The sequence below is a fragment of the Penicillium nucicola genome (genome assembly GCF_028828085.1).
Source record: "Penicillium nucicola strain IBT 29836 chromosome Unknown utg000009l, whole genome shotgun sequence".
Classification (NCBI taxonomy): Eukaryota; Fungi; Ascomycota; class Eurotiomycetes; order Eurotiales; family Aspergillaceae; genus Penicillium; species Penicillium nucicola.
In genome coordinates, this window is record NW_026643133.1 from 24,296 (window position 1) to 44,086 (window position 19,791).

The 19,791-nt window shown below is 47.1% G+C and overlaps 5 protein-coding genes across 5 annotated transcripts; 3 read left to right on the plus strand and 2 right to left on the minus strand.

The window, feature by feature from the left end:
• Positions 1-540: 540 nt before the first annotated feature.
• Positions 541-1,966, minus strand: N7511_008350 (uncharacterized protein; the record flags this gene model as incomplete). The annotated part of the gene is made up of 2 exons (XM_057130727.1): positions 541-1,779; positions 1,829-1,966. 2 exons carry the CDS (start codon positions 1,964-1,966, stop codon positions 541-543), a joined length of 1,377 nt encoding a protein of 458 aa, XP_056981458.1.
• Positions 1,967-2,752: 786 nt separating this feature from the next.
• Positions 2,753-3,101, plus strand: N7511_008351 (uncharacterized protein; the record flags this gene model as incomplete). The annotated part of the gene is made up of 2 exons (XM_057130728.1): positions 2,753-2,897; positions 3,049-3,101. The coding sequence occupies 2 exons, from the start codon at positions 2,753-2,755 to the stop codon at positions 3,099-3,101; spliced, it is 198 nt and encodes a 65-aa protein (XP_056981459.1).
• Positions 3,102-6,215: 3,114 nt separating this feature from the next.
• N7511_008352 (uncharacterized protein) lies at positions 6,216-7,018 on the plus strand (the record flags this gene model as incomplete). The annotated part of the gene is made up of 2 exons (XM_057130729.1): positions 6,216-6,249; positions 6,321-7,018. 2 exons carry the CDS (start codon positions 6,216-6,218, stop codon positions 7,016-7,018), a joined length of 732 nt encoding a protein of 243 aa, XP_056981460.1.
• A 2,736-nt stretch (positions 7,019-9,754) lies between these two features.
• On the minus strand, positions 9,755-12,001 carry N7511_008353 (uncharacterized protein; the record flags this gene model as incomplete). Its single annotated transcript, XM_057130730.1, has 1 exon — positions 9,755-12,001. One exon carries the CDS (start codon positions 11,999-12,001, stop codon positions 9,755-9,757), a length of 2,247 nt encoding a protein of 748 aa, XP_056981461.1.
• Positions 12,002-14,084: 2,083 nt separating this feature from the next.
• On the plus strand, positions 14,085-14,922 carry N7511_008354 (uncharacterized protein; the record flags this gene model as incomplete). Its single annotated transcript, XM_057130731.1, has 2 exons — positions 14,085-14,823; positions 14,894-14,922. The coding sequence occupies 2 exons, from the start codon at positions 14,085-14,087 to the stop codon at positions 14,920-14,922; spliced, it is 768 nt and encodes a 255-aa protein (XP_056981462.1).
• Positions 14,923-19,791: the final 4,869 nt, after the last annotated feature.

A 19,791-nucleotide genomic window follows, 5' to 3' on the forward strand; every position in this document is an offset into this window, starting at 1 on the left:
CACCCGCTTTGTAATAAGTCTTCCCTCAATGCAGCGTCCCTTCACCTAAGACTACCCACCCCTCGTGATCAGGCAAGTATGTTTTGATCCTCAGCATTGTTGCGAAGTCCTCTTGTACTGTATTATCTCTCTAATTAAATCGAGGGTTCAATAGAGGCAAAGTTCGGGCTGACAACCTTCAAAGTGAGTGCGTTTTGAAAGACAGTTGGCGCTACTCCAAATTAGTCGAATCTTGTCCGCGCGGACAGGATTCGACTAATTGGGAAAGATCTGTGGGCCTGGCCGCATCAACAACGAGTCTTCTCGATGTAATGGCAATATTTTATTGCGGTGTAAAAGATTGACGACATAAAGCTAAGAATTACTTTGTGGCTTCTGCACCCAGGATACCTCATTTCCGTCGGCCTGTTGATCAGTACTACCGGCAACATCTACACACAGCCGGGGGGGGGGTTTCCTTTCTTCCTTAAATTCTCCAATAGCCATATGTCGATCTAAGTAAACTTCTGCTGCCTACCTACGCCCGTCCTTAGATACATTCTAGCTTTCTCCCAGTTTGAGCATAAGGGCTTGCAACCTCGCATCATCAACCCATTGGCATAGATGACTTTGACGCCATGCATCCCAGTCAAGTTCTAAGCTGCTTCCTTGAGCCGTAGAGACGATACCTCGAAATAAGGCAACTGCTTCGTCCCAGGACATGTCAATACCCATTCCGAGGCCAAAGAAGAAGCGGCGAACTAGATCAGAGCCGCTGGCAAAGCGATGTAGATGCTTATCCTTGGTCTGTAAGGCCTCAGCCAAGATTCTGTCCCCCCAGGATCGCCCAGCTTTACCTTCATATATGTCACTCATTTCTGCTGTCAGAAGCGAAGGTCCAAATGCCTCATACATTGGCACCGCCCTAGCAAACGTCCAGTCGATAAGACCAGTAATATTATAATCCTCATCCACAAGTATATGGTCGCCTTTATCATCCATGTGTTTCAAAAAAAAGGGGCCATTGTCAATGCTCGGTTCGAAGGGATTCCACTGTCTTTGTTCCGCCAGTTCTTTGAGATATTTAAAGATGAGGTAGGCATTGACGGAGTACCGAGTGAAGAGCTGGCGGTCGCAGATCATCTGGAGATACTTCTCCGCCCACGTCGCGTAGTATTCTCGTGCATTGCAGAAGGGCCCCATCTGCGAAAATGTACCCGTCCGGTCGCTAATGATGGGCCCCATGCAGATGGTGCCATCGGGCTGTAAAGAAAGACAGCCGATTTGCTCAAGTGGGTACTTGTTAATTGTACACAAAATTTCGGCGTAGCCATTGTACAGTTTACGCAACTGCTCCTTCGATGGGCTAAGAAAAAGTAAAGGCGTCCCAGGGAGTTCCTGTATCAGCATGTAGGCAACTCCAACATCATTCTCGGGATCATTGCGCAGACCAAAGTCATACAGTTTAGGCGACGGTACGTTTATGCCTTGGAGCCATTCCAGGGTGGCACATTCGCTCTTTAGGCAATAGTTACTCATGTTGTCTGAGAACGAGGTGTAGTTTTGCCGGAGAATCCGGGCAAGCCAGGCGGTTCCATCGCTGAAAATGATTCGAAGATGAATGTGCATGCCACCCATCCGCTTTTGCCCAATAGGATCCAAAGGGTCAAATTCACAACTGAGGCCTCTATTACGCTCTGAAGCTCGGCGCAGGAGATTCTTGTCATTGACCATGCGTCGAAGGGTTGTTGCTTCTTCTGTTAGTGCAGCCGCCCATGCATCGTCATCAAGAGGCTCATTCTAAGATCGAATTAAAAATCGCGCTCAATCTGGGCTGAGTGGAATGTACCTTGCAACAATGTGTTGGGGTAGTGGCGTGAAAGGCGCAGAAATGCTGCTTACAGCGCTCGCAGAGACCGACATCGATCGCAGCAGCGGCGGAACATTGGGAAACACAACAAGTCCAGAAGCGGAACGTTTGTGCCATCTTTGATTGACCACAACTTTGAGGCACGTCAAACTCAGTGAGGAGTCCAGATGAATTTTTGTAATTCGATGGTTGGTAGCTCTGCTCGCTAATAAATGCTTCGAAATTGGGATGTCACGTGAAGAGACTGACCGCCGCTACGCCGTAGCGGTCAATGATAAGCATGCGTGATGATGGACGCCGTACGCCGGATCAAGGTTTTTCGGCCACAGTCAGTATACTTGCCCTTCCAACTGATTAATGGTTTCCTGGTATCTTGAGTGCAATTCCAGCAAGATGGCCAGATCGTAAAGGACTGAAGCGCATCTAGGAGACCCAACCACTATAAATTGGCAATGAAGTTTTTTACCCTGTGCGTGGTGCTGTGGCACCAAATTCAGCATGTGGCCACAAGGTTTGAGTGGTTGAACATACCAATAATTATCCAGGCAATTCAGCTGATTGCCATTCCTGTTTAGTCCAATCTTGTCCGCGCGGACAAGATTGGACTAAACAGGAATGGTGTTATGCAAGCTTCGAGCCTGTGCGCATTGCGCAAAAAAGGACCCAGCTTGGAGTGATTTAGGTAAAACGTACGAATATAGTACGCACTGTGATGCCAACAAAGCGATATATGCGTAATCACCACTTTTGGTTAGGTCCAAATCCATGCCCTCATTTGCTAGACTGAGTTTCTTTTATATAAAGCAAAAGAAAGCCCTCGTAAGTCTCCTCCCGTTATACTATCTTCATTTATTTACCTTCCAAGTTATCTATCAATCAGTTTCAAAATCCTCCGAGCTCATCATGTCCCACAAAGTTGTACCAAGTCTCGTCAACGCTGTCTCATTGAGCGGCCCACAGCCGATCGATGACGTTGCCTCAAGCCAACGTTGCGCCGTATCTGGTTGTGGAAAATGGGCCATTGCTCAATCCCGATTTTGTGCTGATCGTAAGTGCGTACAGAGAACATGTCATTGAATCACTAATGTAACGAAAATTTGCATATAGACAACAAGCCACCTCCCGCTCCGACTTCCTCTGCGTGAGCCATTTGTGGCAGATTATTGCTTGATTAAATATCCTTTTTGGTTGATTTATAGTATTGTATCGTGTCAAGCAGTTGGCCGATGATGAGCTGGTGACTACAAAGTAGACAATGTCAATCAAAATTGGTTGTGAAAGAGCCATTACGAGTGTAGCGTTATATCATGTCTTTGTTTCCGGTATGGAAGGATACAGCTGCCAATACTATATCTTGAGAGGTTTTACTTTCCTGTATGCCCATAGCGTCTAGGAAACGAGCCCGAACGTGGTTTCCGCCCCATGTTAGATGATAGCGGTCGAATTCTCCTGAGGTACCACACTGTTTGGTCCCTTATTTCTTTAGAGATTGTTTTATATTATGTCAAGAATGATCGATATAACGCCAGGCGCTATACTTGACAGGTGTCTCCTAGACGAAAGCACTTCCAGGCTGTGGCTCTGATACTCGTTGAAGAGGGCCTCTATTCCGCGCTATATTTCATGGGGCTCAACTGTAGGATCGTAAGCTTGCCCCAACTTTGGGAGGCGGCTGTGTGAGCTGATGGCAAGTCCTTTCATATGCTAACTCCTACGATTTTCTCTAAGAATAGACAAATTCAACTTTCGGAAATTTATATTGTTATTAATGTCTGTCGTTGTTGCGTGTATTCTACAAAATTATTGCTTTGGTATACGGTATATACTCGATACATTGATGCAGCCGGCAGATAATATCTGCTAAGTGAATTGGTAGCATCAATCTATTCTGTAGTCATATATCTATGTGAAGATTTCAATTCACATAAAATAACTACGTTACTGTTATAAGATATACGTTGCTAAGATAGTATAGAATTCGCAACTCTCAAAAAGAATGATTTTCCTAATGTGCGGCACTGCCCGTATGCCATGGCGAGGTCTAGTCAATGGAGCCTCGGTTTTATTTTTGTGCGGGACGAGAGCACTGCGAATTTTAGGGGAGACGGTGGATCAGTAAATGTTAAATGAAACAAGCGGAAGATGAACATGGGAGTGTCCATCATTTGCTACAGTAAGCGGTTAAATAAAATCATTGATTGTTAGATGATCCTGTGCGCTAATTTGCATGATTGCCCATACAAATTGGGTCCTCAGCTAGGAAGTTCAGGATGTTTTGGTTTCGAAGATGAGCAAAACAGGTGGTCGTGGTAAAAAATCTTCAACTGCAGGGGCACTTGAAACGTATGCAGGGAGCCTGTCGATATGGCTTTACAGAATGCTGCACGTCTACTCAAAACAGTAGGATACCTAAGAGATGTTGGGCATCGGACAGGGACTGAGGCTTCGATACATATGTAGTGGATTTCCTCTGGCAAGACGGTCCGCTCAGAGCAACATATTCTCGCTCACCGTGCAGGATTGTAAGTGGTTTCTCTGTTCCCGAAATTCCTGGGGTGTCTGAATGTTAGGTACCGCGCGTGACTTGCTGACAAGTAGGTCGGTTGGCTCTCAGTGGCCCATCAGTAAGTTGCGGCCCCGCAACTGATTGGTGTTGGTATGTCGGTGACACAGCTCCGATCGAACCAGGCTGGGCCTTTGTTCCACTTTGGTGGCTGCATTAGTGGTGTGGCCGGGCTTCGGGGCCGGTTTCTGGCCAATAGATAAACGCACCTGGCTATTCACTGGTCGTCGGTCGTCCAAATCCAGGTAAGTAGTAATCCCGAAGACCTGAATTATGGGGGCTGAGTCCGTTACTGCCGATCTATCACTGGTTAGTAATTTTTAGCCACCCCTGGGTTTTAATCTAGAGACTACTCTGGAGATTGTAGGTGTGTGTGGGTTCAATTTCTCAACACCAAGTCCAAATTCACTCAACATGGGCATAACAGAAAGCAAGATACTTCTTGGAAAATTGACGACAGCATGTTCGATCGCAGAGCAAAATGGAAATAGCCAAGTTCAGCATATTCTCTCAGACAAGCAAGTTGGTAGTTCGTCTCCGGAAGTCAGTCTCCGTCTAATCAGCAACAGTTCGTCAATTGCCTTGCAAAGCTCTGGAAGAACCTGCCTGAAAGTTCGAAACAACAAATTCACTCACCCGGTCGAAAGCGCATCAAGAACAAATCGAAGAAGTCCAAGACTGAGAGACTTTACATCTCTGAATCTTTGCAATCAAATATTGATTCGTGGTCAAAAAATCACCGCTCTTTTCTAGACATCAAGCGCAGCACAGAATGTTCCTCGGCCGCTCCGGCTTGTCCGATCGCAACGATATACCAAGGACTTGCGGACGCAGAAACTCGCAGCTCTGGGGATACGATACGTTTGCGCTTTCTGAAGGTCCTTTTCCATCATTTGCAAGATAGGTTTTGTATAACCTACCTTCGACTTAGCTCGGTCGAATGGATGACTCACAAGGTTATGGCGGCAGGTCTGGATGGCAGTGACGCAGAGAAAATCTCTCTGAAAATCAAGGACTGGGCCTACGTTGGAGCGAGATATGATGCATTGTGCAGGGAACTAGGAAGTTACAATGTGGCCCAAGATTACAGATACCTGGGAAATTTGTTTCGACTGCCTAGCAATTTTACAGACAGATTGTGAGTAAATTGCAAAGTCAAGGAGTTTAAGCTGACTTTACCAGCATGTTGAAAGAACTCACCGTCAAAGGAATGAAAAGGGAGACAGTGATCGATTCATTACTTCGCCGTGGTGTCTGCGATTTGGAACAAAATAAAGCCATGGACAGCCTCGCGAATGATATTTTTATCTCCTTATGGGATAGGATCGAGTCCTCTGTTCAATCCAAACAGGGAAAAGACGGAAGCCTATTCAGTTCTTTGCAGGGTAGGTATCTAACAACCGTCTGCAATCCTACGTCGTTAACAAATGTTCCAACCAGACTGGCGCTGCCTACAAGGCACTCGTGCTCTCAGGCTTCGGAATGACGGTTATCCAATTCCAAACTCCGTACCAAATCTGAGTTTCATTTCCTCGCCCACATCTTCGAGTTGTGATGGCCAGGTCACAAGCTTTTCAAGTAGGTCGTCTAAAGTTTGACCTAATTTCCATACTGAGTCTAATAATTCCTGGAAAACCAGATGGTTCCTTATCACTGGCTGGTGTGAATCGGACACCTTCGATAAGGGTGGATGTACGTGATCGCAGATTTGGCATGCAAAATAACACATCTTTGCCCAGTCCATCTGATTTTTCAGAAACTTGGGATCAAGCTTATTGTGACCAACCTTCAGCCAACTTGAGTATGGAGTGTCGAGACATCACACGTGCAACTATAGGTAAGTAAGAACACACCGTCCGCGTATCGAATTGGGTTTTTGTTTTTACTAATGTTGTTCGGCAATATTAGAAGTGCCCAATAATGTTTCGGTAACAGATATCGCCAGTGAAACGGCAAGCGCACCTGTTTGTGTCACTGTTGGTCAACAAGGCTTGAATGGTTCTGTAATCCAAATCGAGGACTATTCGAATGGACGTGGACTACAACCTCCCGAAGGCCCTTCAGTTGCATATAAGTCAAGGTTGGAGAGCGCTAATCAAAATTTGAGCATTTCTGGGAACGAAGAGACCACTTATCAATCCCAGACTCGCGGAATTGACACCTACAACGCCGACTCTGTCGCGTGGGGTTCGGGTCAGCTACACAATCAAAACCACGGATGCCCTCAGGGCGGTAATATGCCTTATCAGTCCTCGGCTTGCGGATTTGATGACTATGAGCCTGTCGCATTAGTTCCAGGACAGCTTTATGATCAAGATCACGGACGCCCTCAAGACGCGAGCGGCCCTTACCAGACGTCGGCTCGCGGATTTGACAACTATAACGCCGAGTCAGTCGCGTGGGGGTCAGGTCAGCTCCACAATCAAGACCACGGATGCCCTCAGGGTGGTAATATGCCTTACCAGTCCTTGGCTTGCGGGTTTGACAAATATGAGCCTGTCGCGTTGGTTCCAGGTCAGTTTTACAATCAAGACCACGAACGCCCTCAAGATGCAAGCGTTCCTTACCGGAATTTGGCTCACGAGCCTGGTTACCCCATCCTTTGATTATTGGAGGGAGATCCAGTTAGCTATCTTCTGTAATAACCAAACTTGCTGTCGCAGTCCACCAATTTGGGATTATTGCAGCGAAAACACAGCAGTGCTTTGAAAAACATAGCATACCAACGAGATAGTTTGATGCACTTCCCAGGACTTCATGTATATTTTGGAATTGATACAAATTCAAAGCTTGAAGATAAACATAATGGGCATTATTTAGAGTCAACAATCAGCGCCACCAGTTTGGCACCTTCAGACACATCAATGTAGCACGGCCTCAGGATATGGTAGTGGTGTCTTCCATCCAAGTGGAGATCCTCAATCTGTACTTCACCAACTATGTGTAAAGGTATAACCATTGTGATCGATTCTCCGACCAATGATTCTCCGACCATGGATTTCCCCGGGAAAAATACATATCCACCTGTTTTAAATTGCGATGTCTTGACTGCGGGATTTGTCTGCAGTAAAGGGAGCGAATGCATTAAAACACGTCACTATGAGGATCTCTAGGGCCGGGAAGATGTTTTTACCTTGAGATATTCTGCGATGGCAGCATTAATGGGAGCGTGGCAACCCGGAAAATCTGTAGGAAAAAACCGCTTGAAAGTTGAGTGCGGCGTCGACCTTGACAGTGATTCGGCAACAGCGCAAACTTCATTCCAAGCTTGGCCAACACTGTTTATGACGCCGGCGGATGAAAGTGATGTCATTGGCGTTTGGTCTGTAGGCATTGGTAGTGGTTGCACGGAACGCCGTCAAGTATCGTGGAGTCGAGGAGAGTCGGCCGTATTTGATCAGTATTTCGATTATCAAATATTTGCATGCATTCAATGAGTGCTGCTGTGTTCAGGATCTCGGGGCTTGTGCTGTGAATGTGAGCAAACGCGACTGTCCGAAAATTTAGGGAGGGGTTGCCTCGTGGGGGCGTCTCGTGACTTTTAAGTACGATAACTCCATCGCAAAGATTTGCAGTTGGGCAGCTACAAAAGACTCTCTACTTTACATCAATTGGCAACAGTCGTTATTTGTTTACCGTTGAAAGTAAATTGAGCCTATTTGACATAGAGCGGGCTCGCTTTTGTGAATGTCATATAACCGCCTTCTACTCAAAGGTTTTGTATAACGATGCGGGCGGTAAGTCAGTCAGTAGGGTAATATCGGATTAAACCAAAACACAACTATTTATGCTCACCGCCCTAATCGCTCCACGCCATGTTCAACTTGTGGTATTACGTCAACGAAGATTTGTCTTCATTTTCGTAGGAGTGAATACAGTTCCATATTTTGAGAGTTGGGAGAAAACCATACATTCATCTGAAGCTAACTGCTCCACGATAGTGGTGGAAGATGGGGCCTTCCCGGGTAGTGCTCCAAAGGAATATGATTCGCTATTCATGAATATTCAAGAATAATTGCGAATACGAATAAGTTGTGTTGAGAAGTGACGCTTCGGTGTTAATGTTGTAGGTAGTTCTTGTTGTAGGTATAGGTGGGCTGAGTCTCATATAGACCAAGATAATTACACTTGTACCTTACTCCAAGGTTTCAACTATCGAAACGATATGCAGGCTACCACGACTATATATATCTCTCTATGTACATGTATCGTGTACCACTTCCTAAGCGAACTTAGAGCCTCGCCGAGGTGTGCCGTGGCCATGTGCCGTCGTTGTGTTTACGGTTTATGCTGCACCCATGGCACACGGCTTTGAAAACGTTGCGATGCTTCGGCGAAATCCAAGACAGTGGAGGCTGTCTTGGTCCGTGCAGCACTTTCAATTTTATCTCGTCCTTCTTCTCCTGGTCCCAACTTGCCCTTTTTATTGGCCCCTTTCGCGCATTTGGTTTGGGTTTGGTAGTATCTGTCGATTACCGTACTGTCCTTGACCAATCGATGATGTTGATGACTCTGTATTGCTAACGTTATTACCTCTTCTTCTGTCAATTTAACGTGATTCATACCGAAGTTGCGCACATGCCGAAGCTGCGCACCCCAAAACACATAGTAAATGCGATAAATTACCATGTCATATCCCAACAACTCTGTCTATTTATGATAATACATTAGTACCATATAATCTAGATAGTATCTCTAGCCTACTGGTGAATTACAAGAAGATCACTGGAAGTATTGGTGAACATATATATATCAATGTCCCCAATGTCAAAATTACGCCGTATTTTAAGGCAAACCATCAAAATAATACTCTAAAACGTTCGATTTTAAGGTATGTTATCTTACACGCCAAAAAAAGCCTAAACCTTAATATTCAAGTAAAAATAATATATGGTTGTTTACGTATGAAGTAGTGATTAATCGAGTTTACTATGTGTTTTGGGGTGCGCAGCTTCGGCATGTGCGCAGCTTCGGTATGAATCACGTTATGGGTCTGATCTAATTACATAATCGATGAACTCGGATCATCTATAGACCCGGTTTTATACAGTATTCGTAAGTTATGGCCGAAAGTAGGGCTCCGAAAGGAATATGATAATTTGTGAATAATCATGAATATCTGCGAATATGAATTAAATGAATTGAATAATATGAATATGAATAACCCCTCTATTCATATTCGCATTAATCATGAATAAATGAATAATTCATATTTATCCCAAATACGCAGATCCCATACATTACCATTCATTTCATTACATCCCAATACATCAATAGGGTTCATCATTTTGTTCTTACGCAGCGTAATAATACGAGGCTTTGAAGTTTGAATTACCCGAAATTTATGCTTGATACCGTTCTCTCAGTAGCATCAACCATCGCATAGTCTCTGCGTTTAGGCAGTGTCTTCGGAGACCCAACATATCTCTGGCATTACTGAATTCGCGTTCAATACCGACCTCTGCTGAGGGGATCGATAGGTAATCGCGAGCGGCTTTTGCCATTAGAGGGAAATTAAATTCGTTGGCCCTCCACCATTTCAGGACCCATTCTTCGTCCGCATCGCCGATCATATGGTGGGACCAGCTGACCGGTGGTGAGTCCAAATATTTATCGATATCAGATGAAAATTTTCCTTGGGCAGGCTGAACTTTGCGCAGAGTTTTCCACATGGTTTCCGACATCCCCGGCGGACGTGAGTTCTCAGATTCATGCAAGGTAAAGGCCTCCGGGGGATATTCTTTCTTTAGAAACTCGCGCACTTGAGAAATGATGAGCCCTGCATCCTGGTCACTCATCTGCGATACAATCAAGGACGACTTGATACGCGGATCCAACACGGAAGCAACGTAGTAAAGAAGGTTGTCGTCCATTTTCCTGGCAAACTTGTTCATCTTCCGAATCCCTCTTTCCACTGCATTTCGAATTTCAGTGTTCACATCTTCAAAATCTCCCGCGGCATTCCGAACGTCGTTCAACAAGTCGTCCAAGCTCCAATAAATTGGTAGACTTTCCACAATTGTCGGGCGAGTCTTTGATACGGAGTTTGTGTGGTCCCAAAACGGCTTGAGAATCTTGGCTACTTGCTGAAGCGTCGACCATTCGTCATCGGTGAGCTGAAGGGCCTGGACTTCTGGATGTATCCGGACAAATTGCCCCAGCTCAGTCTGTAGCCGGAGGGCGTCTTGGATCATGACATAGGTTGAGTTCCATCGGGTGTCAACATCATAGCTGACTTGCTTGCCTGGTGACACTTCTTTCCAATCTTGGCGGCGTTGTGGGCTGCGGGCGATCCATAGTGTCAAAAGCCGGATTTTCATGATTGCTCCTTTCGTGCTGTGAAGGGAGCTAAATGCTGAGCTAGTATTGACGGCCAAGTCGTCCAGCATCGCCTTCGCCTCTCGTGCCGAGCCGGCCCTCAAAGAAGCTAACACGTCCTTGCAAATCAGATTGAGGACGTGGGCAAGGCAAGGGATAAAGCTCTGTCGTCCACGGAACCGCATTAGCGGCCTGATGCGAAAGCGGTCATCATCGTTGTCGTACTTTTTGCAGAGCTCGTCATGCAGACTATCGCAGAGAGTCCCATTGTTGCCCGCATTGTCTCCTGTGATAGTCAGGAGTTTAGGCGCAATGTCCAGTTCCTCGAGCATCTTTAGCACAATTTCCGCAAGATTTTCTCCAGAATGTGGTCCATTGATATCCGTGAACTCGAGAAGTTCTTCTCGCTTTTCAAACTCGGGGGAGATCCAATGACCCATGATACCCATTATCGCGATCTGATTCTCCGAAGTCCAAACGTCAAGAGATAATGCGAGTGTTCGACTGCTTATAGCAAGCTTTTCTTTCACGCAAGCCCTATCTGAGTGGAATTCGTCCTTGATTCGATTGAAGAGAGTGTCAGCGGTCCTGATAGGCAACTTAACCCCCGTTGCTTCAATAAGTGCCCTGAACGCCGGATGCTCCACTACCGTGAAAGGCTGCCTTGTTTGAATGACCCATTGGACTAGCGTCTTTTCAACATCAGCCTTCTTCCCCGGCGACTCCAAGAATGGGTCGAGGTTCCCTTCGGCCGTGGGCAACAATATAGGGTGATTCCCGGATTTGATACGATGCTTGGTCTGGAGATGCACCAACAAATTCGAAGTGGAACCATAGCGCGCCGAATCCCTGGAGGACCAGCTACAGTGCTTGCAAACCAGCAATCGGTCATTCTTCAAGGGGCCGCCCTGTCGACACCAAGTGTTGTCCAGCTCTGTGGTCCAAAAGTGCTCAGTGGTCCAACTAGAATAGGACTTGGTTTTTCGTCTCTTATACGGATGCAAGCTACTCGTATTGCTCGTGCTCTCTGAAAACGCGGGATCAAGCGGGGAGGGGGAAGAACTAGGCAGACAGTAGGACCGCTTAGATTGGGGTGTTTGCTCAGGGCCCCTAGACGGAGAGTGTTCCGGAGAGTAGGGGCGTCCTATTTCACAAATGGATTCCTCGGATTGCTCAGAAGGTGATGAAACCAGGCCATTGTGTAGAGCATTATAGTCCCGGCGTGGAAGACCCCGCGTCCTCCGCACGAATGGAGCAGGTGTAGATGCCATGCTAGTGTTTTCTGGGTCAGTATATCAAAGTGGTCTCAACAATAATGCATAACATACCTTGAGCTACTTGAATAATCAGGCAGAGCTGAAAGGGGGACTGGAGGGTGGGATGATTGTTGGCAATCTCGGTCATTTTCGCGCTTTATATGCCCTTTATGAACTGGAAAATCGATAGGTCACTTCTGTATTTCTGCAGCGCGCTATTCGTAACATTGAGCGTAAACAGAATGTAAACAAAATGCAGCCAGGGTCATTGGAGACTCTATATTGTGAGGCAAACGTGTTTCTACGTGCCATTCATCGTACATAGTGCATGGACGAAATTTGAAATGGATCACAATGAAACTACGGGAATTAATGGGTATAGTCAAACAGACCAAACAAGATGATATGAAGCTGGGTCATAGATATATATAATTTCAACCGCTCTTTTCTACTGGCCCTAAAGTCTCCATGATCAGACGCTTGTGGATGAGTATGGTACCTCAAAACAATCCACTGCAGCTTAGTAGATAGGCGGATCTTGAATTCTAGCATATATTTGGAAATGACATTCTACGGTTCAACGCCGTCGATGAAGTGATGGAATTTTGAAATTAACCCCTAACGTATTTCGGTAATACGAGAACCGCTGTACCGGACAAAGTATTAATGCGGATAAAATTCACAATATGAATAATATGAATGCGAATATGAATAATGCGTTTATTCGTGTTGAATATCACGGTGGTCAAAGCTTGTGTGGCGAGACTAGCGATGTACATTTAAGTAGATGGGTTTCCCACTTTTGATAGTAACGTCAACAAGAACACTACAACTATCTATCTCAACAGGTTATGAGCCCGGGTGGCTTTACCTTTGGGCACGCAGGCATCTAAATATCAAAATCTCTTACCTGCCACTACAGCTAAGCTTCTCTGTCAAGAGACTAACTCCATGAACTTCAGAAACTGATCATATATTCTCAGTAACTTGATGGAAAATACGAAGTCCTATTGCTCAACCCCCTCTTGAAGCAATAATTCGGATGAATTTCTTTTCACTGAAAAGCTATAAACAGCATGCCATCATTGCTACTGTGACACTGCCATAAGGGCACACAGTATCGCAAGGTTGCCTCCATAGCCGGAACATGTCACCGTTTGCAGCAAGGCTCGAGAGTTTCTCCGTCAAATCGCCATAGACAGTATGCCATTATTGCTACGGTTACACTATGAAACTGGCATGAGGTACCGCAAATGTTACCTACTGCTGGGACATGTCACCATCTGCAGCAAACTCGGTATCTATCTTCTTAGAGTCACCAGCCACAATGCCATTTCGGAAGGAAAATGCGGAAAACACTACAAAAGAGACATTCTTGGACGGATGAGGAGCTGAACATCCTCTCATACCTCCGATACACTCGCCAATGGCGCTTCAAGAAAATACAGACGTCCTACTTCCCATCACTTTCTCCGAACGCACTTTTGGGAGCCTACTGGCGCCTGTCCACTGAAGACCGCATACGCCGAGCATCGAGGATCACCACTCCAATCATCGCTCCTCGCAACACTGGGGAAGACCTCTCAGGTTTCCCCGAAGCTCAACCCACGTGTTCCAGTATCGCACGGGGGACAAGTCGCTATCGTGCTCTCGTTCAGTCGGGAAACAACGTTGAGACTTTGGCCTTCACATCACCAAGCCCTGCGGGTGGAGGAGATCCATTCATTTCCGACAACAGCAATTCGAGTCGTTACAAACTCAGGCCAAACAGACCGTCAATCTTCCCTCCAAGGAAGCCGGAATATCTTGTTGATCGACACCGTTTTCCCCACTTCTTTAGGTCGTACAAGTATTGCCTTAATCTACAAGGAGTTCCGGACAGCGACTATACTCCTCCATCTCGGATGCCTACGCCAAGTTCATCAGATCGAAGCATTTCCATTGTCTCAAGTCTTCCCAGTGTCGCATCAAGCCTTGAACTCTTTGGCTTGGAAGTGCGCTCGCCTCAGTCATCAAATAGTGAATCAATTACCTCTGATCGGCCCAACGACATATAAAGTCCTGAATTCTTCAGCTCTGAAGAGCATCCTTTGCCGACATGAGTGAAATCGCAAAGTTCGAGCAATTCGGAATCAATACGTTCTACAACGGAATCCCAACATTAGATAATGCCAGCGACTGGTTTCGGTGGAACCAGAAGGTCAATGAGTTCATTCGGATATCTGCGGTTGCCGACGATGGAGTGACTCCACCGATAGAAGAGGAAGGAGCACGGCAATGGGTTCACCGCCAAAAGTTCTATTCTGCGATGATTACGGCAAAGCTGACACACAATGCGGCGCAAAGAATCAATGCCTTTGAGATATCTCGAGTGCAAGTACTGCTTAAGGCAGTCCAGGACAACTTCAAACCGGAAGGCTCTGGCACGTATGTTAGCCTCCAACGACGATATATGGCCCTCACAAGAGATAAGTGTGGGAGCACCCAAGCGCTAGGGGCAGAGATCAGGAAGATTCATGCTGAAAAACTCCTTCTTGACCCTGATTGCGTGACCTCTGAAATTGAGCGAACATTTTTCTTTGTTCATGCACTCGGCCCCGAGTACGAGAGCTTCCGTGATCATATCTTCCGACAAATGGACCTTGTCAACGAAAGAGACGCAAATGGGAGTATCATCAAAGCAGCACCTACATTTGACTATATCGAGAACAAGGCCATTGAGGAAGAGCATAGAAAAGGGCAATTGGGCAAACAAGCAATGGAGACGCAAGCACTTCCTGCTCTCGCCCTAGTCCGTGGGCCAGGTGACAAGAAGCTCATACCGTCGTCGGATGGAAGTACTTGTCGAATAGAGATTGATAACGTCCCGTATTGCTCCTTCTGCCGAAAACCATATCACATCGACAGCGAATGTTTCACCAAGAACCCGAGACTGAAGATCCAGAAGAAAGACGGAGATGGACCCAAGCCAAGGCCAGGCAGAATGTACATAGGCGCACGTAGACAGTCCAAGAGACGGACCTTGACGGACGACGAGGACGACGATGCGAGTGGCCCCAATGACCCGAAGAAACCAACCTTCATGGCGACGAAAGTCTCCGGGAAAGATGTCAACGAAGCATTTGGAAACGACATCGAGGGCAATCTCGCTCTGTTTGGCCATGTTCCCATAATGATGGCGATGAAGACCCCCTCTATCCGTGACGCATGGATCGTGGATAGTGGATGCGCTCAACACGTTTGCAATAGCGCCTCCAGGTTTGTCCAAATGGCTAAATATCATGGGCCTTCACTGAGAGGCATTGATACCTCAACAGCTCCCTCGGGAGTGGGAACAGTCAATATCCTGTGCAATGTACGCGGCAGAAAGAAATGGCTAGTGCTTGATAACGTCCTGTATGTTCCATCCGCACATGCCAATCTCATCTCGGTTCTCCAGCTTCTCCAACGAGGGGCAAAAGTCGAATTCTCAAGCCGGGATGCTATCCTTCGCAACAGATCAAACGGAAAGAATCTGTTCACTGCCAGTGAATATCATGGAGTCTACGCACTCGATCTGTGGGCAAGTCTGACTTTCCCCTCTTACCATGTTAGCCCACAAATGTCTCTGTGGCACAGCCGGCTTGCCCATATGAGTGATGCAAATCTGCGGCGACTCAAGCAGCAGGCTCATGGCGTGCGGGATATGGAGGCACGTCATCCATGCAATCCCTGTCTGCAGGGGCGAATGATCGAAAGGTCTCACAGAAGATCAAGAGTCAGCAGGAGAGGAGAACACGCAATGGACCTCCTCCATATTGACGTCGCAGGGCCATTTGATGAGGGCCTCGATGGCAGCCGTTACTGGCTGACCATCGTTGACGACTTCACGGGCTGGATCGAGATAATCCCTATACCGCGAAGACAACAGTACGTCATAGAATCACTGCGGTTCTTCCTCGACCATAACGAGCGCCCCGAGCGAAAATGCCATCGAATACGTCTGGACCGGATATCTGAACAAATGGGAGACGAGATGAAATTCATGTTATTCTCGCGCGCAATCCAAGCTGAGGTGACAGGCGTAGACCAACATCAGCAGAATGGGGTTGCCGAAAGAGCGCATAAGACAATCTATGACCGCCTTGGGCCTACGCTGGCACATGCAAGATTACCGTCTAAGTTCTGGCCGGAAATCGCTCGAACTGCAGCTTTCCTCTCGAATCGGTCGCCGTCGTCGAAGCTCAACATGACTCCGTACCAAGCGTGGTACGGCGACAGACCTGACCTCTCGAGACTTAGAGTGATCGGATCAAAAGGAGAATTCTTGATTCCGCCAAAGCAAAGAAAGAAGCTCACGGATCCGCGAACAAAGCCATGCATTCTGCTAGGCTATGAAGGAAATACCAACTACCGTATCCTACTGGGAGACGGAAGAATCGTTGGAACTCCAAACGCTGAATTTCAAGAAGTCCTTACAACTCCCTCCACACAGACTATAGAAGATGTGGGAGCCAGACAAGACGGCTCACCTGAGGCAACGGCTGCTGTCGCAGGGGGAGTGGGACGGTGGGACTAATAAACCAACCGTCGGTAGGAATACGGCAAGCATCCGTGCCTGCCTCGGGGCACCGATTGTCGATGGATCCCCCAGAGCGGGCCCTACCTAAGCCGAGAAACGATATCTCGCACACACTGCCTCGGAGTGATGATAACTCGCGAGTGCTGACCCAGCCGAGTGACGATAACTCGCCAACTCAAGCGTCGTCCCAAACGAGTGACGATGACTCGCAGCCAGCTGTTGCTGTACAGGGAGACAGGACCTTGTCGTGCACACGGAGTGAGAACACCTTCGGACCTCTATCACCTGCTTATCAGGATTCTGTCCTTGGGATCGAATCGCCACCCGGTGCCGACCAGCAACAGGGCGACGCGGTTGCTACACAAGGAGGCATAACCTTATCGTCCACACGGAGAGGGAACATCCTCGGGCCACTATCACCTGATTATCAGGACTCTGTCCTTGGGATTGATTTACCATCCGGTGGCGACCAGCAACACCAACGAGGGCCAATTTTAGAATGGCAAGGATATTCAGAGCTCCATCAGCCAGTCCATGAAGTTCAACCAGGAACATTAGATCACCACCCTGAACTAAAACTTCGGGCTTCACAAGCCACATTGAATAATCTCGATGAGGACGACGAGCTTGCGCTCATGAACGTACCTGAAGAGAACGTCATTCCCACATTCTTGACCATGGCGGCAAAGGAGACGGAACCATTCGAACCCAAATGTCTGAGCCAAGCCAAAAACGACGCAAGCTGGATGGATTGGGAAAGGGCCATGCGTGAAGAATTGAATTCACTCCACCAAAATCAAACGTGGGAGCTTGTGGATCCTCCCAAAGATCGGCGGGTGCTCAGCGGTAAATGGGTCTTCAAACTCAAGCGCGGGTCGCATGGTGAAATCATCCGCCACAAAAGCCGATGGGTAGTGAGAGGATTCACACAAGCTGAAGGGACCGACTATGATGAAACTTTCGCCTCGGTTGTCAAGCCAATGAGCTACAAGGCGCTCTTTGCCATCGGAGCGGCCCTGGACTTGGAGATTGAACAAATGGATGTCAAAACCGCATTCTTGTACGGAGATATCGACCACGAGATCTACGTCGAACAGCCCCACCACATGACGGACGGCACGCCGAGGGTCTGCAAGCTTCGAAAGGCCCTCTATGGCTTGAAGCAAGCCCCTCGGATCTGGTACCAGACCCTGACGAATTTCCTTCGCAGCCTTGGCTTCGAGCCAATCACCGCCGATCTTGGTATCTTTGTCCGGAGCAGTGTGTACATCGCAGTATACGTTGATGATCTCCTGATCGTGGGTCCGAGCATCGCTGAGATCAAGAGGATCAAGCGGAGCCTGAGAAACCGGTTTCAGATGACGGACCTGGGGCCATGCAGCTACTATCTCGGGGTGTCCATCCAGCGAGACCGTCAAAACAGGAGACTGCTCCTCAGCCAAGAGGCATACATTGACAACATCGCTCATCAATTTGGAATTGACAACTGCGCTCCCGTCAGTACGCCGATCGAAACCTCACCACTTCCGGAAAATAGTCCAGACTACACCTGCTATCCAGACCAAAGGGCCTCTTACCAACGCATTGTCGGATCACTGATGTATATCATGCTTGGAACTAGGGGGGACATCGCGTATGCGGTCTCTGTCGCTAGCAGATTCCTCTCAAACCCTGGGCCCCAGCACATAAAACTGGCCCGTCGCATTCTGCGGTATCTCAAAGGAACAAAGAACCTCAGACTCACCTACCAAGGTCAGCTTCAGACACTGAGAGGCTTCACAGATGCGGATTGGGGAGGATGTCGCGCCACGAGACGATCCACAGCTGGCTATCTCTTCAACATTGGAAGCGGGGCAATCAGTTGGCAATCAAAGCGCCAGGGCGTTGTTGCACTTTCAACCTGCGAAGCCGAGTTTCTAGGGCAAACGCAAGCCACCAAAGAGGCAGTCTGGCTGAGAAGACTTCTCAATGAATTGAATATGGATCAAGGAACAATCGCCACGATCATCTGCGGTGATAACCAAGGTGCCATCGCTCTTGCTTCAAATCCACAATACCACTCCCGCACAAAACATATGGAAATCCAACGCAAATGGCAAGGAGAGGTCCAAGATAGCGAAAGAGTGCAGCTTGGTTATGTCCCAACCACAGAGCAGATTGCTGATGGTTTTACCAAACCTTTGACTCGGCAAAGATTTGAGTGGTTTCGAAAAGAACTTGGCATCCAGTGATCACGCCTCCACTTCCACTTGAACCAGTCCAAGGTGCAGGATACCCTTTCCTTCTTTTCTTCCCAAGGAAGTTTTTGGAAGGTTTTAATGGGACCTGTCTCAACCGCGATTGAAGTATCACTGGCACCATAGGAGATGGTTGCCATCGAGTGGGAGTGTTGAATATCACGGTGGTCAAAGCTTGTGTGGCGAGACTAGCGATGTACATTTAAGTAGATGGGTTTCCCACTTTTGATAGTAACGTCAACAAGAACACTACAACTATCTATCTCAACAATTCGCGTGAATAAAAATTCATATATTCATATTCCTACAGTGCGAATATGAATATGCTGTATATTCGCATTCATTTATTCCTTTCGGAGCCCTAGTCGCAACCCGTTTCCATTGGTGATTGGTAAGCTGTTCCATTGGTGATTGGTAAGCTGGTTAAACTGTCTGTTTAACACATCAGTTTTTTCTTCATTGCTAAGTAAATACATTACTAGACAAGGAGAACTTACACCAGGCGTCCGATCGCCCATATTTCTTAGCGGAGATTTCTTATTTCCTACCCAAAATATTTCTTTTTCGGTATGAATACAATCAGCGAAGCACATAGCCTGTGCATCTCATTTTCTTGTATCGCTGCGATCCTTCACGATAGATATAATAGTTATAATAGTTCCCAATGTACATGCAGAGATAATTGCCCCCTGATTCTTTCTTTGAGACAAACTTCTCAATTAGCTATCTGAGGAATATTGCGAGAGAAGAAAACTCAATTGTCCTTGGGTCTCAGAGCTCGAGAACCTCAGAGGCAGAGTATTCACTCTGTGTTTGCCTATTCAAAGACCTCCTTATCAGGACATCCACTAAGGGGAGGCATTCCTGATCTTGAACTCGGCAAAATAGTCTCACCTTTAGGATATTGGTCTTCATTCTCACTGGTACTTGTCACATTGCGACGACTTGGATAGCGAGGATTAAGGATCTCTTGCAGACCTACTTCTTTAAGACCTGGGAGTTCCATA